We start from the raw sequence: 23476 nt of genomic DNA on the forward strand, positions 1-23476 counted from the left end.
TAATAATATAAGGAAACGGTCAATGATGTTACACACACACACACACACAGACAAAATTGTAACACAGATCACAAGTGTTTCTGTTTCCTATATCTAACCACAGATGGATTCAAACTCTGGTCTCTACAGTGACAACTGTGCACCTTGCACACACAGCCACCTCCTGGTGACACTGCTGATTTATAATAACTGCCATAGTTTATTTATTCCCTCTCAAAATAATCTCACCAGTGATTTAATTCCAAAGAAATTGATTTTTAGTGTTGCAGTTTTTTTTAGATACGATTGTATCTAACAGAGTTTTGTCTTATATTGTAAGTAATGATGCAATTCCTGTGTATGAGACAGGTGAAGGCCTAAAATCTGTGTGAGTGTGTGTGTGTCAGCATCCATCAGCTTGTGTATGCATACTGTGATGTTTATGTGTACTGATGTGTGTGTGTGTGTGTGTGTGTTCTTGCTTGCCTACTGATGCATATCTCTCCAGGTACGCTGCAAGCCTCCAGGGATGAAGAGGTGTTGGAGGTGAAGTCAGGTGATCCGGTGCTTCAGCGGCGACTGATGCTCCACAGTGGTGGTCATGCCTCGGGCGCCGGGCCCTCCCAGCCCCATACGAGTGCCAAAAACCAGGTTGGGGCTGATGCTGAGCTGGAAGAGGAGGCTGGACTCAATGCAGGGAGGATGGTAATGGGCAGCGAGACCACTGTAAAAAGTAATGCACATATTATTCTCTTTCTTCTTTTTCATCTTTTTCTTCTTATATTTTTAACATTTCTTGTGTGACTCAGTTTGGTGCAACAACATAGATTTAATTTGTGTATGAAATCAATCATTTCTGGAGATTAAATACATCGTTGGAAAAAAAATGTGTAAAATGCTGCAGTTATTGTTGTTTTTCTTAATAGAATTTGACATCATTGGTGCCACTGTATTACTTCTTGTAGTGAGGGTGGAGGAGGAGGTGGTTCCCCGCTACACCCAGCAGCTGAGGGAGCATGTGCAACCTGACATGATCACGCCTGGCAGCCTTTCACTGCAGCAGGTCAAGGCTACAAAGAGGAATATCTGTGTCATCATCCCATACTCACCAACACATCAGCCATGTCCATTATACTGTGTATCACTGGCTTTGGCTAATGGACACAGAGTGTGTGTGCATGTGTGCATGCACATGTATCTTTGTTTTGGCTGGAACCCTGTGTCCTGTGTATGTGTGTGGCTTACAAATTCTATTTTTCTTTCTTTCTGTATTTGGCTGTTTAGTTTTTGTCCCTAAACCTGTTTCTCCTCAATCACCTTCATAAAATATGTGCAATTCATTCAATTCACATTGTTGAATCTCAGCTAAAGGCACTAATGTTAACATGGTCAAGGGAATTTAGAGATAATAGAACTCATCTATAAATCTATGCATGGATTTTTAACTCCATAATATATGATTTCCACTAACAATTTAATTCTTTACAAAGTCACTTCATCCTTGGACTTTTCAGGAAAAAAAGAGTGTGACTACTTTTAGCTGGAGAGCAGGGATTTTGTGAAAAAGCACTAGGACATTAAGTGTCTTTCAAATATATTTGTATTCCATCAGTCAGAAAGTGTAAAGGAAGAAAATACAAGTTGGCAAATCTCGATTGCAAAGAAACCCAAACATCGATACACATGTTAAGAGAATACATCTATCCCCAGTATTTTTAGTTAATCTCATTTGAAAGGAGAGGAGGAGTAACAGATCGTATGAATAGAAAGTAAATGTAATTGGAGGAAAATGAATGTTTTACCCTCAATAGGAAACCAAAGCAACAGTTGACTCATCCGCCCATACTGGATAATCAGTGGCATGGTGTACTGTATCAGGATTGAGATCTTATGTTATCTACTACAATATGTGTGCGCTCTCTCCTACTGTTTCCACACCCACCTCCATTTGAAAATACATTATCCATCAAAAGATTTCACATCTATTTTAAAATAATAATGTTTTTCTTCTTCCTCTATTCTGCCGCACAAAGCCTCTACAGAGCAACACGCTGTCACTTAACGGTGTCGATGTGTCTAAATGGGGAGAGTGAATGTGCTGACTGAATGTAAAAACCGGCAGAAATACTCATCAAATGCTTCATGTCTTTAGGGTCTGGCTCAGTATAGATTGCCTGCAGATTGCAATTGCTCCTTGTGCTTAATTCTGCCATTCTGGTGCACTGCACTGTTTCATAAAGCTGCATACACACAAAGTGAGCATGTGTATTTACATGTATTTTCAGCAAGGGGCTCAGAAGAAACCTGTGACGAGTCGAGAGTGGGCAAAGAGAGGAAAGAGACTGATAGCCTTCTTTACTGGGAATGTTGAGGTAAAGATCTATGTCCTTTATATTGTACGTAACTGTCATCAGGACCATAACTTTGCACTAATTCAATCCCATTCTCTGTCGTTCTATTTATCCATATCCTGTTTACACCCATGACGTAACTTGAAGATATATAATTGCCGTCATTCACAGAAATTAATCTAATAAAATAAGTAATGTGGTTTAAATTGAAACTGTCAATTAGCTGATAGTATTGATATTTTACACAGTAGCTCTGCTTGTTATTACACTGTATGCACTTTAATATAAGGAGCGTTCGCATTCACAGAGAGATTCTGCCAAAGCAGAAGAAGCACCACAGCCCAGACTGAACACACTGTTTCACTGGTACGTTCAGCCCATTTCATATTTCTTTCCATATGTACAATTTATGCCACATGACTGTAATCATTACTTGTGTGAAAACCATTTGTATTCCCACTGACATTCGAGAAGGAATGTAATTCATACTGTATATCCTCTGCATGGTTTCTCCTGTCGGCATCAATTGCATTGTGGGTAGTTTGGCTCGAGGGCACAGAAATCTGTCCATGTCATTGGGCTTGGAGGCGCATCAATTCTTGGTCCATCCACTTTAGGAATCACACATCACATCTCATAGCGGGAGCCCTGCGGGCAATTTCGCTTAGCATGTTTAAGTTTTTAGTAATTATGGACTACCATGCTGGCTGGCATGATAAAATCAAGAAAGTACCGTACACATCAGTATCTTGTCTTGTGTTTGGTTGCTTTATGGGTGGGTGGTTGTCAGACACCAGCCCTGTCAGATGAATGTGGTTCCGAGTTTGGCAAGATGACCTCCTCTCGACAGCCTTGAACCCTGCAAATTCCTTCTGATATCAATGGTGGGTGGCTATTAGACATGGGAGACTTTCTATGCATCACCTAGGGCTACATTTGCCTGAAATTGAATGAGAAATGATTTCACTTTTTCTCTCCCCAAGCCCGTGAAAAGAGAGAAAAATGAAGACGAGAGACACGGAGCTGACTTGTAGTTTTGTAACAAAAGTGTAATTCATTTGTTTCCACTGTTTCTGATTTAATGGAGGTCGAGTAATTGCATTAGGAAGCACACAGAGCCTTGTTGTGAACTGATGAAAGCACATGTAATATTTTTGATAGGCGAACACAGAGGAGGGAGAACAGGGAAAGAAAGACTCAGTGCCTGCCTTTGATGCTGAGCATTTATTTGCTGAATTATCCTTCCTTTTACAAGCATCTTATCCCCAGTCACAGGCAGACCGGGGCCCCTGTGATATTGCTTTATTTTGAGGAATTAAGAGAGGTGGCGAGGAGACAGAGCGAAGCAACCGCTTATTACATTACCACTGATAAGATTGAAAGGCCGAGGAACAGGGGGTGGTGGCGGTTGGGGGGCAGTGGTGGTGGTGGTGGTGTGTGTGTGTGCGGAGGGGTGTTGTGGTGTTATTAGATTCAGCTGATACAGGGTGGAACAAGCAAGAGTTCAAAATTCAGGTGGCAGTTAAAAGGGTTCATTTGCAGTGTTTGTGTGTGTGTTTGTGTCTGTGTGTGAATATGTAAAGCCCGTCACTCAGAGCGCTGGGGGAAGGCCAAGAGGAAGCGGTGGCCAAATTTGAACAGATGACAGAGCTCCCAGTATTCTCCTCCTCAGCATCACAGCACATGTGGCAGGTAAGGTCTACTAAGCGGCGTGATTGTGGACTGAGAAACAGAAAGCACACAAATAGGAAGTGACACATCCACAGGAGAAGGTATTAGTGTTTAGAAATCCAAACCAAAAAAGGAGGGTTGCTGATTCAAAAACAAATCAAATGATGAAATGATGTGAAATGCTGTGATGAATGGGACCTGTTTAAGAAATGGGAAAATTATCTGCCTTATTATCGAGTTTTCTTTCATTCCTTTCATTACACCGGTGACTCTTGTATGTGCACGCTTAACAAAGACACTCGCAGTCACACGAGCAACAGACTTGCCAATACAATATGCCACATATTCAATCCCATTATTTTTATATGGTATATAAAGACGCTTTCTTGCCTTGTGTGGATGGTACTTGTAGTTTTCTGAATTTAAGTAGAAGAGAGGTTAAACGGAGAGCGATAGTAGGGGAAGGAGAGGAAAGTGGGAACGAAGGAAGCAGCCGTTTTAGCGGTAGCATCTCCAGCTGTGGGAGGAGTGTGTTGTTGTGTTGCATCTGGGGATGAGGCTGCCATGCCACCGTGCTGGCTTAAAGATGTAATGAATCTTCAGTCGGGGGCTTTCCTTCCAGGGTGACAACTGGCTTTGAGGAAGGTTGTAAATGCAGGGGAGATTGTGGTATAATTCCTCAGACTGGCATTTGTGCCCCCCAGTCACCATTCGATTATCTCCCAAATTGCTGTGTTTCACTGAGATAAAGATTTTTTATGGCTTGCTGACTTGAAACAACCGGCGCAGGCAGAATAAGGGGCAAAAGAGGGAGAGGGAAAGAGAGAAAGAAGAAGAGAGAGAAACCAATGGCCAAACCTGCCACGCATAGTAATTTCCTTTGGTAAATGACAAAATCTTTGTTTATATGACATTTTCCTGAAATTACTGCGGCGAGATGAATCTGAAATATAAAATGTCACATTTGGCATGCAAAACTATGAAAATATATTTCTGTGCAAAATTCATGAAGGCATTTAATTTAGAATGTGTTTAATAACTAAGGCAGCCTGCATCAGTAATCCTGCCTGGAGGTCCCAAAAAGATTGTCATATTTATTCTCTCCTTTCTTCACCCCCCACAACCCCCACCCCCCCTCGTTCTGAAGCCAAAAAATTTTAAGGGTAAATGTTCATTGTTAATTAAGATTTACTAATTAAAATGAAAATAATTAACAAGAAAGCTTAATCTCTGAATATTAGCCCATACTTAGAAAGAAAGGAAGTTTTTGTATGTGGCATTTCCTGTCTCTATTAAGAACACATTTTGTGTGATCAGTCAATGTGTGGAAAGCCCTGAAAAGATATTTCGACGAAAAGGACGGCTGCTTGCCAGCAAAACCACAGAGGATCCCTTGCGCAAGCCTTTGATCTCATCTGTAGGAGTGCTGTAATGTTATGGCACTTTAGGCACAACTCAGGCTTGGGGCAAACAAACCACCTCTGTTATGGAAAATTGGCTCACTTCACCTGTTACCGCCACCTTGCTGTCTCGCCGATGCATATGCAAGCACGCTGGCGCGGTAATAACAATACATCTTTAAAATCATATATAATACGTATTGCAATATTATTTTTATTTCTTTGCTTTTTTTTCTTCCTGCACTTCCTTTCTCCCAATGATCACCTCCACCCAAATGTGGGATGTGTTAGCTCCACTCCTCACCAGCCACCAGTTATACAAATTTCACTTTTGCTTACAATATTGTAGTTGTTTTGGCACGCATAGATGCTTACAGTGGGGAGACAGAGGGCAAACACTGCAGGGCTCAGCGCACACCTCCACACCCACTCATGGAGTGAGAGAATAATGGGCACCACCAGCTGCTGTGTGTGTGTGTGTGTGTGTGTGTGTGTGTGAGGGGAGTCTGTGACAACGACACTGTAAAAAAAATGTAGCCTTTGAGTGCATTGTTTGGGCCCCGCGGAGAGTTGGTCAACAAAGTGTAAACCTGACTCCAATAAATAAATGACCATTAGGATAGAATATGGGATTGGACATAGGGTAATATAAAGGATAGGATAGAGATATGACATGGTATGTGATGTTCAGAAGGGTAAGGTAGCAGAGAAAGGGATTTGTTTGGGATACAGTGGAATAGGATATAATAAGATATAATGGTTTCAAATGGGAGTGGGATCAAGTAATGGGCACTATCAATATCCATACATTTCATGGCAACTATTAGCCATTGGTAGACAGGGTTCAATATAGAACTAATTTAACATAACATTCCACATTGCTTTGGCTTTTCATTCAGTACTGATCAACACATACCACATGTGTTACTGAAGCCAGTTTACTCTCATCCAAAAAGCAACATCACATTGGCTGATGTAGCCTGAGAACCACAAATTCACAATTATATGTAGGAAATTTAATTGAAACTAGATTCTGTTTTCCAAACATGAGGCATATGCTGTTTATTTATGACAACAACATGATACAAATACTGTATATTGATACTGAGTGCATTAAAATGTGGTTTTATTCAGAATGTGCAATTCTGTTGTAGTCACTATTTTAACAAAGTTAGTTTCTTAGGTTAAAGGTGGGGGGAAAAATCGTGGTTTGAGAATCTACAGTGACTGTAAACAGACCACGTTTATTTACATTATCAGGACAATCTTTCACTAAATATTAACCAAAGTGCTTTTGTTGTATACGTTTAACCACAAACATGTAACTTAGATAATGTAACTGTTTAATTAAACTACATATTGTCAACAATTGTATTTGTCTTAGAGGTAGGGGAAGTGTTTACCTCTACAGATATGTGACACGGTACTTGTTTAGCTGCAACTGCAACAAACGGCAGACATAACAGCAACACATTAGATAAGCGATGTTGCTTAAGTTAAGGAGCTCCCTGACATTTAAGCATAAGGGAAAAAAACTGCATTAAATGTTGGAATCACATCTTGTGTTCTACACTTTGTGTGTTGCAGGGAAACAAGAGGGCAAGACCACAGCCTGTGGAAGTATGTGTGCACTGCCTGAGAGCCACCAGAGACAAATTACCCAGAGGCCTCTATTCTGTCAGTGTGTCCCTTCATAGCCGTCTCGGGGGCTCGGCCCTAGCTTGGTGCAGCAAGAAAGAGCAGCAACAATGGGCTGTGTCCACTGAGCCGATTGAGCATCGGGGCCGCGTCTATGACACTGACCTCTACATTAACCAGAACCTGGTCATGGTAAGGAATTTTTTATGAGATGTTGAACAAAGAGGGGCCACAGCGGTTGGTGGTTGAATCCCTTTTGCCAGCATGAGTTGATTGAGTCGATTAGGGAATTTTAAATAGTTTGTAGGTGATTGTGAATGGTTGTTGGTCTCTCTGTGTGACCCTTATCATAGACTGACCTCCTGTTCAGCATGTGAACCACATGTTGTTGTCAGTGAGAATTGGCTCCAGCTCTGCCACAGCCCTATCACAGGTGGGACTAGTAGATGGATCTAAAACAAGAAGCAGACAAAATGATCTATTGATTATGATGCTTCAGTAAAATGGAAAAGATGTAATTTTCCACAGGACATCACCGACAGTTTGATTTTACATGTGACTTTGGCTAAACATTTTAAATTAAACAAGGGATAAAGATCAGATAATACTTTTCTACAGTGACATTAACAATTAAGAAGTGAGATAGAACATAATGCAGTTGTGATTTGTGACTGTGCTATGATTGATATATAAACCATGTGAAAGCAATTTTGAAATTCAGGGAACTCGAATGAAAACAGACTTCCAGTGGCATGGTTTAAGCCTGTACTGTTAAGTTTGATGGAGTAAAATGTCAAAAAAAACAACAACAACAAAAAAAAACTGTCCCCTCAGATAAAAGCAAACAATAAAACACTCTCTGCTGATATGACAAAACCACAGTGTTTTCAAAAAGCGTCTTCCACTCTCTGTTTCCCATGGTTTCATCAGCTGCGGTGAGGATGGAGCAGACTCTAGATTGAAAGGGTTATGAGAAGTTATATTGCTGTAAAAGATGGCATATGAAAATATGCCACACGCAGCCTCTAGGTTTCCATCCAGGATCTCCATATGAATAAAACAACAACTTTTTCAAACATGACATTTAATCCATGCATGTAAATCAAACCCAAGATCAATTATTCATTTACATAAGGAAGTAATGTTTTATTGGAATGAAAATCAAGTACAAATGCAGTAAAAAATTTAGTGTCGTCTTGTCTTTGAGCATCTGTAACTTAGCTGAGCTGGATCCTGGGTAGGAGTTTGTGAGCGAAAAGAGATTTCGACTCATACATGTACAGTATAATATTTGCAAAGAAAAGTAAAGTGAAAATTCTAACCTCTATTTCCAACACAAAATGTAGAAAAAAAAACATGTTTTCGCATGGATTCATGTGACTGTGAATAAAATCGGTGCACATTGTCCTAAACCTCTTCATGTGAAGGCAAACATCCTCCATAGATCTGCAGTAATCTTGAAAACCAAATACACATTTTGGATGGTTGATATTGACCAGTGGATTAAATGTCTTTGTTTATGCTCATTCATTGATGTGTGCCATGTAGTACAAAAGAGAAACCTTCAAACACAAGACACTTAATCCACTGTCCCTCCTGATCCCATAGAGTTGTGTACAGGCTCAGAGTGGGTTCCGTCAGTGCTCTGATGGCAACTCCTTACAGCTGGAGCATTCAGCACATGTGGACACTGTCAATGTGTGGGTGGGCGTATTCAACAAACTAGAGCATCTAGATAATATTGTCTCCAGCTCCCATCGAACATAAAGGATGGGGTAAAACCTGGCATAAACTGAATGCAGACCTGGGATCTGATTCAGGGGTAAAAAGAAAAAAAAGGTTTAAATACAGCATTATAAATACCTCGTGTCACTCTTACTTCCCTCCACAAACCCTCAGCTGCACTTTATAGACAAACCTGTTGTTGTTGTTGTCCTCATTGACAGTCGTGGAAACGCTGATCAGATTTGTCTGAGACTATCAGGACTTGGATGTTTTCTTTCTCTCTTGCCCACATGTGATTTCGGGAGTGCTCACATTGCTTTTGAGGAGGAAATGAGGAATTATTGATGGTAGGAGGAAGCCAGGAGCTTATTTTCCTTTCCTTCCTCCCTCCCTCTCTCTCTTCTGCTCTTTTTTCATTCACCCTTTGTGTGTTTGGGTTTGGATTTAGACAGAAATGCTGCAGTTCAGTTGGAGATCAGCTGGATGTGCTAGCAAGGAGTGGGGATGGCGTGTGGCAGTGGGGCTTTTGAAGGGCTGGGCCCATTGTTTCTGCACAGTTTTTACAGAGATGCAATGATGTATAAAATTCCACATTTTATTAATATTAAAAGAAAGGAGACAGTAGATAACATTATACTATGTTCTGGTAATTCTGTCATGATGATGATAATGATGATTATTTGACCCTTGTCTTTTGTTCGTGTTTATTCTTTTGTCTTCTTCATTCATTCATCGTCTACCGCTTTATCCTCCACATGAGTGTTGCGGGGCTGCTGGTGCCAATCCCAGCTGACATAGGGCGAAAGGCAGGGTACACCCTGGACATGTTGCCAGTGCATCTCAGAGCCAACATAGAGACAAACAACCATTTACTCACACACGCAGATTGTCTTCAATCAACCTCTGTGGGAGGAAACCAGAGTACACGGAGAAAACTCACACACCCACAGAGGGAACATGCAAACCCCACACAGAAAGGTCCAGACTGGGCCGCGAACCAGCAACCTTCCTGCTGTGTCTTATGTTTTATTTATTTAAATTTGACAAAGCATTTAGCCACCTTTCACAATAACTGATTTCTTCCTTGCTTCTTTTATGGACACATTTAAAAACAGTCTGATTTTAGTCAGACTAAGACAATAATTTGGTTTTCTTAATGTCGTGTACACACATTATCTTAGTCAGTATAACATACCTGGATAATAAGATTCACAGTCTGATTACTCCTGCATGTACACGCTTAGTCGGACTGGAGACAGACCCAAAAGTAGAAGAAGACAACGTATATACGCAGTATACTGCAGTACTGTAACACGACAGCGTTGGCGAGAGTGAAAGCTACAGAGAAGACCCACTTTTGGACTGACAAAGAGACAGGTGCGAAGGCAGGCACGGTGCATCTCGCCATTTGCTGTTTGTTTTTAAAGGTCAACAGGAAACTGATTCACTAGGTACGAGCTTATGGAAAGACAGAGTGCCAACTACAGAGGTGGAGTCAGACGTACATGGCCAATAAATCAATTTCCTCCTCCGCATGTATACCCAGACTTGGCAAGTTGTCCCATTGCCTGTCTTAGTCAGACTACAGCCTAAGTTTGATTAAACTGTGCGTGTAAACGCACCCTGTTTTGAAATAAACATGGTATTTCTAATGATTTAAGAGGCTCATCCAATAGACAGCGACAAAGCCCACTGATGATCCCGACTCTCAAACCTCAGCGTAAAACATTACCTCCCACATACACATATTATATGCAAACATACGTGGAGGCAGGCACTTCATACATAAGCACTCATACATGCACACAAATTACTATTCATGCAGGTCATATTTCTTACAGTAAATGATTAATATAAAATATACTCAATATTCATAATCTGTGATATTATGCCATAAATTTGAGTCATACGCTGCCACCCATTATTTCTCAGGTGCATAGCAAAAGCAGATTAGCATGAGGGTGGGAGGGATAGACATGATTTATGTGTTAAAACAACCCCTCTGCTTTATCCATGACAACTAATAAAGGGATAAAATATTTCCCATAAGTGATGGATGGAGTAGCACACACCTCACTGTCAGTTCATTTTTAAGCAAACCCTCTCTGGGTAAATACGAATGTTTGCCATCAACTGTTAACCACCAACACTCTCTGCTTCATGCATCACATATTCAATAACTGTAGGGCCCTAAATTACAACGGCAGTCCCACGTTTCTACTCCTCACATTTGGAGCTGACAGTCTTTATCACTTCAAAATCTGCTTTTAGGCAATTTTTTGATTTGGATGGATAAGAATGGCTGTAAGCCCACTGACTAAACGGTAGTCCCAGGTCTCTCCACCCTATTTTTGTTGCCAACAGTCTTTATCACTCTAACATTTCCTTTTAGACAATTTGTTGATTTGGACGTGGTAGAATGACAGTTAAGAAAACTCTAAAAAGAACACGGAAATCATTCAAAGGAGGATTGAGGACTAGGATGTAATTAAGCGGCTCCCTGAGGGCTCCTGTCCTGTTTGTCTTTGGCTCCATGGTTGTGAACAAGTCTATGCACGTATAATCTCCTTGTACTTGTTGTACCTCAGTGACTGTGACGTCTTGAGCCTGGGACCACTGACACGTTACGCTTCATGAAAGACACTTAATATCAAAAGTTTCATTTGCGGTGTCCTCACTTTATCACATCGTAACTGTAGGACCACAGAATACAACAATGCCAGACCCGAGTGACTCCACCCCAGGTTCCCAGACACCCAAAGTCATCCAAGTGTAGCGGTGACACCACCTGTGTGAGATATGCATCTCAGTGTTTATTAATATGTTGAATACACATCAAAAAAACATAGCAGCAACTGTGCAGACACTGTCTCATCACAGCAGATCTGTGATGCACCCATCATAAACTGCAAACGCATTCATTGTGACTTATATGTTGGTGTTTTTCTATGTGTCTGCAGATCTTACCTGCAGCCTGTGAGATTCTCCCTTCCATGGTCCTTATTTTTCAACTGATCGCACAAGGAGGAACCAGCAGTTACATCAACTCTGTGGTGGCCTGGGGGGCTTTTCCTGTTTGTGGCCCAAGCCTCGGCCTTGTCCAGGGCAGGTGGGTTAGCAGCACATCAGGGATAACTATTCAAAAAAATATGAATACAAGTATATGATTCATTTCCAATTAAATCCTCATCGAAAAATCAGGTCATACAGTAAAAAAACACTGTGTGTGTCACCACACCAGGTTTAAAACCCCTTTCCTCAGGGGTGAGCCGAACACACAACTGGACCAGTTTAAAAAAATTGAGGGCCTCGTCTCCTCTGATCTCGACCATTGGCTCTGCAACATGTACTTTCAGGTGTGTGTTTGTTTGTGTGGTTGTGGAGTGTGCATACATGTCCCTTTTGAGTTTGTCATCTGTGGATTGTGCATTTTATGTTCATGATTGTGTGCATGTTTCTGAGTATCCGTGTGTGTGTGTGTGTGTGTGTGTTTGTTTTCCCTCACTCTGACCGTTCCCTATGGGAGGCAGGATGGTAGATGGGAGTTGGACTTTTTTTTTGGATTTTCTATGTCCCAAAGCTTTCACAGAGAAATTGAAAATTGGTCCCAGAGAGCAAACAGCAAACAAGAGCAAACAAGAAACACATCTTTCCCCAGCCATTCTGGATGCATTTGACCGGATGCATTGATTAGATTAGTAAACATCTTAATTGAATTAAAAGCCAGAACAAAGCTCTCTGTCTTAGGTTTGTCTCTTTATTTGTCCCTCTGACTGTGACATATTGTTTGTATTATCATCACAGTTGTCTACAGTTGCTTTGATTTCTGATGCATGTAAACAACTGTATTTTTGAACATCTTTTCTGAATCACATGTGCACCATGTATACCAGTCACATTTGTGGTCTTAATTGAATTATTTTATGTCATTATGACACACTATGACAGCTACTAATAGTTGGCTTTGTCTGCAGCTTGATCACTAACACCTGCAGTCTAATTATGCACACATGCTGCTCTCCTACAAACAACGGCGATCCACTGGAATATTATGAACATAACTACTGATGACATTAACATGCAGAGGTTATATTAATGTTTACTGAACCCATATGTGGCCCTCTAACACACATAGACAAGTGTACCCCCTCCATGTTTGTTGTGTTTCAGGTAAAAAGGCTCCCGACCGGGGTGTCCAAAAGGTCAGAGGAAAACAACACTGGAACATTGCCCCCTGCAAACCCTCTTGTCATGCCCCAACCTGAGGTATGTCATGACCAACGCCAGAGCCAATTGCCACTGCAGTCTCTACCATCATCGCCACCTCAGTTCTGTGCTCAGTCCATTCATCCTCAGTCCCAGTTATACCCCCAACCACAGCCACACGCAGGCCCCAGCAGCAGGGCAGGAGAGCCCGGTGTGGCATATTCTCAACGGGGGTCTCCTCTCCACCTGTCAGCTGATTCGGCTTGCTCTTCCTCATCTCTTCCAGGTAGGGGTCCACTGTTTAAACCCCCAACTATGACACAGTGGGGAGAAAATGTCACCCGAATGTCACCAGCATTGGGATGAAAAGAATGGCAGGTGTCACTTAGAGCAGTTCTGCGCTGAGGTGAATGTGCTCCAGGGGAGGGTTGGTAAGAGACAATAGGCCTGGCTTCGCAGACAGATTACATCAAACAAACGGGATGTTCCTCAGTTTGATTGAATGTAAAAATAAAACAAAAACAGATACACGTAACATGCGTGCTGGTTAAAGCAAATATTTGAACAGCAAGTACAAACACTAAAGGAGCCAACTGATACTTTTTTTGATTTCACTGATACCACAAACGGCACCACCCACTTTACACAAATCCATCATCCTGCAGATAAAAATGACTGCCTTTTATTTTTTTTTTATTATGTTTTTATTATGTCTTTATATAGTTGTATGATACTGTATTAACATATTGTTAAATATTGCAAGCACCACATTGCCCAATTGTATAGATTTCAGAGACACAATACTTGTTTTGTATCCTCATACCGAGCAGGTTTGTTCTATTTTGTGTGATTGACCTCCACTGACTGGCATGCAGCACTTCGGCAGTTACAGGATGCTGTCTCATTATTCGTAATGGTTATATGAAGTGTGATGCACAAGACAAACAGCAGTTCAAATACTGATTTGGACATCTGTTGACATAGCAGCGGTGTAAGAATTCAGGCCAGACTGTGAACTTTTCCTTTGGATCTTCTGTTTTTCCTCTAGAACACAAAGTCATGTGTGTGTCTCAAAGTGTTTTGGTTTCATTCTCAGGAGTGAATCTGATTATATCAGAGAATCGTAGTCCTGTCATGGACTGCTGCTCCCTTGTTTTCCTTCCTGTGAATGCTGGGATAAACTCCTTCATCCAGAATAGACCATCAGATGCTCAGTAGAAAGATTGTGATGACGTTGCCATGCAAAGGTCACGCCACAACTGTAACCACATCTGGAGCTGGCTAATGACTTCTGCTAATCATCATTGTATGTACGTTTTAAAACACACATATAGGTTTTGTTTCATATCCACAGCCAGAAATCAAATACGGTCTCATTCGGCATTGATCTGCCGCAACGATGACTGACTTTGTTATTAATACTTCACCCCTTTTTTCCTTTTCTTTTCTTCCTTTTTTTCCTGCATGCACAGCTCATCTTTATTTAACAGTCCTCAAAAGTTTCTGGGGTGCTCTGCTTTAAACATCACACAGGCTTTTTAATTACAAATGAGTTGTGACAGGTCTGCTGGGTAGCACCCTGGCCCATTTTAAACATGATGCCGGCTGACAGCTTGGCAGTGTTCTCCCAGCTCTGAAACATGTGGAAGAAATTGGTCTTTTACATTTCACAGCTTGTCGCTTCCTCCGCCGGCTGACCTGTGACCCCCCATAGAGATCCTTACGCCCACAAGGGAAGTGTCCCCAACAAACTGACTGCCTTTCCAGAGAGAAAGAGAGCGAGGGAGGGAGTCACTCACGATTGGGAGATTTATGTTCTGCCCCACAAGGCAAAAAGGTACCAGGTCTCTTTAACGCACACATGGCTGCACGCTCAGGCTCCCACACAGTCGACGACGTCATGGACACACATCATCGCAGCCAGGTGAGGAGGTTGCCGGGGAAGCGAACCTGATCCGTAAGTGAAATAATGGATCAAAAGGTGTCCTGCAGAACACCTCATCCATGCTGTTCCCTAAGCCAACCTGACGTCTGTGCCTCATTTGCATACAGATCCATTCGTGTTGCATTACTTCTGGAGTGAATTATGGTGTTCAGATGGGGAGATTATGGGAAGGTTGAAGCGAGGGATTGGACAGACAACCTTAACTTAGCCAAAAATGGAAATCCAATTCAGCGAGGAAAAGAAGAGCAAATTATCCCCTTTTCCTCAGTGCTCCGTCAAGTCTGAGGGTTTCAGGCATTTCCTTCCCATTTTATGCCCCTCTGTTTCTAATGTGTGCTGTGTGGAGATTGTTTTCTCTGTGCGTGTGGTGGCGGGATTTTCGTCACTACCCATTTGTCTCGGAATCGGGACAAGTACATGGAGACTTCCTGTCACTGCAACGATGTCCACACAGCAGAGTTTGACAGTAAGACTGGAAGTTTGTGTTCCTGAGGCCTTAAATTAATTAATCTCCATTGAAAACTCTCAGTGAATGGTGAGGTGTCTATTACAGGACAAAATCTGACATCCCAATCCGAGATAATAAATGACAGGTTCTCTAATGAAGGTGCATTGATGTTTTCGTGTTCCACGTTACCTGAACATTGGGTGATAATAATTCCGAATTACCTGAGTTGACTTGTCCAAGCCAATTGGACTGCGTTTGGCTTTTTGAATTTGCTTTAGGCAGGCTGGGCTAAGTGACCTTTTACATTAAATGAACGTTACTGCTGGATCACCATGATCGCCGATGATTCTGCCATACTGTATCACTGCTTCATGTATATATATATATATATATATATATATATATATATATATTTTAACATCCATCCCTTGGGCACAGATGGTGAATTGGAGGATTCCTCATCAAATTTCTTCTTTGGAGCGCCGCCCTGCACTTTCACGATGTCATCCCCTCTAGGCTGGTCCTAGTCATCAGTTTCAAACCACAGTGTTACGTCATCCCCTCTCAATCAGTCACTCTCTGCACTCCACTGCCAATTAATTCAACAATGTCCGGATTCAACCTTTTGAAGCCCGTTTGCGGAGATACACATGTGAACCCTCACAGCGAAAGTAGTAAACAAGGCAAACACAATTGAGAGTCAGTTGCCTACAAAGATAAAAGGTTACTATTGATTTTCAAAATGCAACCAACTTGTGCGCCTGTTATTGTCATTAATATCCAGTGCAATTACAGCACCCTCAACGCACGATCCTAACACAGGAAATGGGCTTAGAGGTAAACTGTGAGTCACTGACCTTTGCTTCTTGTGGAACTTTGGACCAGTCATCAGGCAATTAGGGACCTAGGTGAGCAAGAACCGCCATCTCAGCTCGGTTGCGTCTCACCAGTATCCCGTGGGTAGGATCTCAACAGCGTTACAGCCCTCAGGCTTTTCTCCTTCCTTGGCCTGTTTTTGCGTGTAAGCAGGAGAGAGAGAGGGAAAAAAAAAGAGATGTGTTGAGTTGTTAGGTTATGCATTTGCGAGGTATACACTCTACACTCCCTCTCTGGAAAATGCTTGTGCATGTATGCAATATTAATTTTTTTTTTTTTATGCCTTTCTATGTGTGGGTGCATCAATGCTGTGTACGCACTGGATGAGTATGTGTGCGTGTGTGCGCTGGTCTTAACACAGCTCAGAGCGCAGGGGATAACAAGGAGTTTGTTGTTGGCCTTGAGTGCCCGGAGAGGCTGGAGTCGTGGCAGCTCTAGCGCTCTCAGTTCACGGACGTAGCCCTCAGCTGTCGAAGCTGTCGATGCTGCCTCCGCACTCATTGTGGTTCCAGTGGTCTGCCCATTAGCAAGCGAGGCCTGTGTAATGATTGTGTGTGTGTGTGTGTGTGTGTGTGTAGCTATACAGTCTAAAGCATGGTGGTCCAAGTCTGAGTTGCGGTTACTAATAGAAGCTGCAGTGTGTGTGTGTGTGTATGTGCAAATGCAGCTGGCACAACAGCTTTGTTTGGGTCTGACTGTCTGCAAAAAAAAAGGATTAACTTTGTAATGTAATATTTGCTCAAATGTACTTTTAAATACAATTTTAGTAATACCTTAAATAATGGATTTTACCTTAAATGACAGAATTGTTCTTTTCAGATTAAAATATACAATCTGAATCCCTTAAATTTAATTTCTAGGTGACTAAAAAACTACATCGGCTGCAGGCCAATGTCACTTTCTCCCTTTACTTTATAATCTGTTTATATATTAGAAACAACATTGAAACAAAATAATTAGAAGAATCTTAACACTGACAACAAATTGTGTTGCATAATGTTAAGTCATGAAAATGCAGAAATATTGCTTTATACTGCAAGTTTACCATCAAGGAAGGGGTGAAGAAAATTAAAAATATATAACTGTGTGAGAAGAGATTTTGATTTCACACCAGTGACCACACTCTGTAACTTAAACAAGTTGTTGCAGGGTTACTGTTAATAACCTAATTCCAAAGAAAGAAGGCATTTTTATCACAGCAAAGATTGTTCATATGTATTCTATAGAAGTGACTCATTCCACAGGGGGAAACAAAGTTTCACACGGTGAGATTTTTTCTCTCCATGTATCAAGCTAAGGTTTACTTAATTACAACCTTCAGGCAACGCAGGAACCCTTTTTTAAATTCTGTGAATGTTAATATGCTAAATAATGCAGATCCCTGACTCGTCAAGCATGAGACACACATCTGGCCGCTTACCATTTAAATTACAGCAAAATAAAAAAAAATAAAAAAATAAAAAAAAGTGAGACAGATAGAGATGAAAAAAAAAGAAGAGAGAGAAATAAAATGAGGGTGAGGATTTAGAAAAATAAGCACTTCAAAGGTACAGGCATATACACTGTATGAACAATATATTCCTTATTCAGTTTGAATTGATCTGTTATGTCTGTTATAACAAACCCAGATTTTTCAGGTCAATTTAGATTTTATGTTACATAATTTCATAATATAGACATTTATTTTTTTTAATCTGAAGTTATTTTCCATATTTCAAAAACAATGATTTCAATTAAACAGTTGTTTTCCATATAGCAGTTTCAACAGTTCAAGTCAATTTGGATAGTGTATTCTAAATATTATTCAACTGAACGTGCCTGTCTTTCACTCACTAGACATAGCTTCTCTTTTTTTTTGGGATGCAGGGAAAAATTCCTCTTCAGGAGCGATTTCTGGAAATGCAAGAGAGAAGGCTGAAGCGTGCAGAGCCAAAACAGAGGGTGGGACTCACTGCAAGGTAACAGTTTGATTTCCTGGGAAGTGTTCCCACCCTTTTTAGAATGCTTTCCCTTTGCCTTCCCTTTTTTGTGCCCTCTCTACAGCCCCAACTCGCACCTCCCTGGCTTATTATCTAAGATTTGTCAAAATACATTTCACACTAACAGGTATTTTTTAGCCTTCAAAGCCCGTTTTGATCTGCTTGTCAAGCCAGAGGAGCTCGAATTCTGTGAAATCAGTGATGCCAGCAGGCCTCCTTTCTTTTTTCTCCAAGTAACTTTAAACACGCCTCTTCCTGCGCTACAGAGGACTTAAGCCAAATTAATCAAAGTCTGCATGTTACCTGCCATACTTTGAAGTAATAATTGCAAAATTACTCTGCATGCTGATGATCTGACATCGCTGCCTCCTAGTCTGTCCCTGCCATTGTGCTTCCTCTGTGGCCTTTTGTTGTGGTTTGACTCTTGAGGTATTCAGAAGCCTGTGAACAACAGTGAGTCTCACACACATACAGACCTCCTCTCTTCCGGCCTCTTCTCCTCTGTCCCTCCCAGTCTTTATTCTTACTAACTTCCCTCTACTGATGTAGAGGGCTCTTCACACCGCCATTAATCAGTGAATGACCTGTTAAATAAATGAGTTTGTTGATATGAGGTTTTATTTCTCTGCAGCCTCTGTAGACCGTGTTTTTTTTTTTCCCCCTTCATCTCCTCTTGGCCCTATCTTTAAAACCTTGCTAAATCTGTCAAATGTCGTGGTGTGAAACCCAGTTGTCTAATGATTAAGTGGAGTGATCTCCAACCTGCCCCAGCCTGGGAGTGCTAGGGATCAGATTTCAACCCTTCAACCTGCAGTGCAGGCCTAATTAAAATGAATTTTCTCCAGGCGACCACTTTGCCCACAGGGCAGGAATCCAGCTATATACAGAATCTGCTCTTAAGGTATTGCATTAAATTTATTGTGAGGAGACACCGGAGAACTTTGCAGTTTATATATCTCGGGCATTTTTTCTCCCTGCTTTCGTTCCCTCTCCTTTCCACCTTTTTATTGTGATCATCACTCTGGAATCCAAGCTTGCTTTGGCAAAGATTGCCCTATGAAAACTGATGGAGCCTTTATGGAGCTCTGCCCATTTACTACTTCTTAGGCCTAGTTTATCTCAGAGAGACAAGGAGCGAGGGAGATGGAGGAGAAGGCAAGGAGGGAGAGAAAAAAAGAAGAATAAATGAGAGAATTAGAGTGACATAGGGGCGGAAGAAAGAGAGAGGTTGCTTATTCCAACTGTGGAACTCATTAACATACATCAGTGAGTATTTCACAACTTCAAGCAGAAAGGCACTAAGCCCACCCAAGGGCAACACACGCGGGACTGACAGGGCCAGGGAAAGCAAGCCGTTAACATGTTGGCGGCTTAACAAATAATATCGGCACCCGAGTACCTTGGTGAAATATTTAAAACCCTACTTCCTAACTCCATTTGACTGTGTTTATAATGATGACAGTAAACGACTTGTGTGGGGAAAAAAAACAGAGCCAGCTGCTCAAATATCACATATTTAACACCACCGTCACTGTACACACATTTCCCAAATGAACTCAGCTTGAATGATGGCGTGCCGTATGTGATTTTGCCGTCATTCTTGTCTCGTGTCAATTGAGGCACGGCTGAGATATAGGAGAGGCTCCAAAGTGCCACGCACACTGTCACTGTCACCGTGTGCATCCCCCAAGATAAATTCACAGGCCCGTTTCCTGCTTTGATTACAAATGACATCCGCATGTGTTCTCCCCGATTTCTGCCCCTCACAGAAGAAGCCAATCAAGAAGACAAATAGCTGCGGCCCCAGCATGAGCAGCAGCAGCGTAGCGCCTCGGCAGGCAGACAAACAGAAGATGCAGCATTCAGTGGAGAACCTCTCCGCTGAGGAGATGGAGGAGTATACGTTCTCCCTACAGTAAGTCTCACCACTCATTATCCTGCCTCAGCCTTGCAAAAATTCAAACAGGAAAGACCTGGGCGACAACTGGTGACAGTGATGTGCATGGCATCAACCAGACAGACGCTGACAACAATGTGAGCCCAGAACTCATTCCGTGCAGATGCAGATGCAGCAGTCACACAACGTTCAAGGGAAATCAAGATTTTATTTGCTCCAGCTTTAATTTTATACAGCTTAATGTTAATGTGTTGACATGAAAGTCACAAGTAAAGTAATTTCCGGAGCCGCGTGTCGTGAAAAAATGGGACATAATATTAAAGTTTAAGGGAAATAAGGTAATTTCTTCCAGACATTATCTTATTTATTTTATAATTAAAAAGGTCACTGTCCCTGTTTAGCCCTTTGGACTGCATGGATTATATTATATATTATGAATATATCCTATTTGGTAATTATTTTCATGTATCACTTTTGAAAAATAACATAAAATAAAACATCACACAAAGTAGCAAAACTAAATCAAACAAAGGATATTTGTTACAATAATTTTTTTCCCCCCAGCCTCACCATGGCTTAAAGCATTTGATTTATAATGAGAAAAATGAAAGTGTGAAATATAAACAAAGGAGGAAGAACAGGACTCTGAACACCTTGGCCATATTTGTTAAAAAGCATAAATGTAACAAGGTACAGCATCAAAATAGGCTGAAAGCTAAATTGCTAATTTCAATCCCCCTCCCCTAAAAAAAAGTCACACAAGTTTGTTTTTATTTGAGCATCAACTAAATTAAGGGGAGGGGACATGGACACTACTGCATGGTAGTTTGGGGAATAAAGAGAGGGAGTCTATGTGTGAGAGAGAGTCGCTCCCTGGAGACTTAAAAGAACCCATGTTTCCTCAATTTCTGGGAGTTGGTAATTTATAGCTGCTGGTCACATATTAAACAAGATCAGAGACTACTCCCTGACATCTTCTGAACATACTTGGGGAATTCAAATGATTACCAGCGTATCCTGCCAATAAATGACGACACAGAGACTATCTGGAGGGAAAGTGAATACAAAACGAAACACAGAACCCATGTAGGCTGCGCACAAAAGGGACATAATTAAATGGTTTTCACGATTATTCATAGTGGGACTTTTTTTTTACTTCGGAGCAGTAGTCGGGTCTGTGTCAGTTGAAGGGAAGGATTGTATTTGAGGTGGAGACACAGCTGTTGCCTGGTGTTCTTTTGCATCTTAACAAGCACATGCTTTCCAGTATCTCTAAGCTAAAAGGTGGCTTCCAGGCTCTCACCCAAGCAGAAAAAAAATCATTCTAATGATACAGTCCACATTTTGGCTTTGACTTTATTTATTTATTATTTGACATGATCGTGCCATCTCCAGCTCTACTCTAGTGTGTGTGTATGTGTCTCTATGTACCTGCTGATGACTATTCACACTGCAGTGGTTGGGGGATATTACTGCCATCTATTGAGCCATGAGAGACTGAGCTCATTGAGATTTTCACAGGGTATTTAAACACAATGTGCAAATCAGATGAGACGAACACTCCGAATCAATAAGATGAACTCCTTACAATAGTCTGATGTACTGTATGTATGTATTCATTACCACATCACGTCACTCTTAAGAGGACTTAATTCAACATGTAAAATAAATGAATGTATTGAAGCTGATGTCCTAACAGGCTCAACATTTTGGACTCAAAAGATCTATAAATGTCACTCTCCATGCAGAGCAAGTTCCACATTAGGACAAGCACATGAATCTCAGACACCTTCTATGTTTTAGGAAAGGAAAGGATGAAATAATAGATGCTAAATATTATTAGAAATGGATACAATCCTTGTTTGTCAAAAAAATAAAAATAATCAAACATATTAATTCATAAACACATGAAAATGAATATTGAACATCTGTTGCTTTGTTGCCAGGATGAGTTTCTGTTCATTTATTCTACTTTTCGCTCCATTTAAAGCACTTGTTCTATAATGTCAAAACAAGAGGAAGATAACATAACTCACCGTTATTGTAAGAATGGGCAACTGTGAATCTATTCTGTGCAAATAAAAAAAACAGAGATCACTTTCTTTCTCTCTTTCTTTCTCTCTTGCAGACTTCCTATGCTGCCGTCTGTCTGTTTGAACATGCATGAAAGTCTCCTGCCGACGTTCCAGCTTTTTGATGTCAATGTAATCTTTACCGCTCTTTTTTTTCTCTCACAGAGCAACACCGAGCTAAATCAAAGCACCTGATTCAATATGGGTTTTGTAATTCGATAGGGCCAATTTAATGCCTTTGGATCATGTGTTCACTCCCAGCAAACACAGCCTATACTCAAAATAAATTAGTTTTACACTATAGAGCTATATTTCAGTTGTGCTCTACACACGGCACCCCATCAAATTTTAAGCAATTGGTATTCATGTTTTTTTTTTTAGGAAAACAGTTCATCTTGTGTTGCGCCTTTTCATGCATCCATGATCCTTGTCAATTAGCCTCAGCATTTTGTCTCATCAATGTCACCTATGCATTTTTTTTTTCTCCACTGCGATATTGAAGAGAAAAAAGTGTTTTAATCAAAGTCATTCTCACACAGCAATTAGGTCTAATTAGTCCAATTATCAGGATTCTAATTACACTGAAATATACCCCCTAAATCTCATATCAATTATAGTATGTTTGACTTGTCCTGATCAGGAGACATAAAGAGAGCCTGAGAGATAAAGAGTTAAGACAAAGCTTTGTATGGAGGTGGAACGGCAGAGTAAACTCATCCTCCTGAGGCCACAGACTGCAGGACTGATCCCATGTGTCCCCAAAGCTTTCAGAGTGTAGGGCCATTTGGGGATTCGTCACTTAACCTTTACTCGTCTGTTTCATACTCAGAAGCGTTTTGTTGTTGATTATGATGTCATAATTGTTACACCCCGGTGTTTAAATTAGACGAGTGATATGTCAAAATAAATACAGTTTTAGAAATCGGGTTAAAGTGAGTTCTCATCACTTTTCGTGAGTTTGGATCAGAGTAACTGGTGAAAGTAATTATCATCTTTATTCTAATATTTGCAAACACTGTACACAAATATGCATCGGCGTGCACAGTATGTTGCTGTAGTGGTGCAGATTGGCATTGGTGCACTTGCAATACACACACATGAACACATGCTGCCACGCACACACAGTCTGTCTTGCTGTGGCATCAGTGGGAACACACTGACCTAATTTCCCCCAGTTAGCTCGCCTCGTTGGGGACCAACGTTCCTCTGCACCCATTTCCCCCAGCCAAGCCTATCAGAGCATTCACTCACTGTGTGTCTCTGTCTCTCTATCTCTCTGTGCCCTCCAT

At 41.2% G+C, this 23476-nt stretch overlaps 1 protein-coding gene across 1 annotated transcript in view; it reads left to right on the top strand.

Annotated features, from left to right (window-relative positions):
- Nucleotides 1-471: 471 nt before the first annotated feature.
- Nucleotides 472-23476, top strand: part of ofcc1 (orofacial cleft 1 candidate 1) — a 66842-nt gene continuing 43837 nt past the window's right edge. The window contains exons 1-11 of the mRNA XM_058625742.1: nucleotides 472-712; nucleotides 945-1042; nucleotides 2265-2351; nucleotides 2638-2696; nucleotides 3914-4022; nucleotides 6989-7231; nucleotides 11725-11873; nucleotides 12006-12120; nucleotides 12935-13256; nucleotides 18106-18197; nucleotides 19988-20133. Coding sequence (XP_058481725.1) covers nucleotides 472-712; nucleotides 945-1042; nucleotides 2265-2351; nucleotides 2638-2696; nucleotides 3914-4022; nucleotides 6989-7231; nucleotides 11725-11873; nucleotides 12006-12120; nucleotides 12935-13256; nucleotides 18106-18197; nucleotides 19988-20133 — 1661 coding nt within the window. The remainder of the gene's footprint in view (nucleotides 713-944; nucleotides 1043-2264; nucleotides 2352-2637; nucleotides 2697-3913; nucleotides 4023-6988; nucleotides 7232-11724; nucleotides 11874-12005; nucleotides 12121-12934; nucleotides 13257-18105; nucleotides 18198-19987; nucleotides 20134-23476) is intronic.

Source organism: Solea solea, chromosome 1 (assembly GCF_958295425.1).
Source record: "Solea solea chromosome 1, fSolSol10.1, whole genome shotgun sequence".
In the NCBI taxonomy this organism is placed as follows: domain Eukaryota; kingdom Metazoa; phylum Chordata; class Actinopteri; order Pleuronectiformes; family Soleidae; genus Solea; species Solea solea.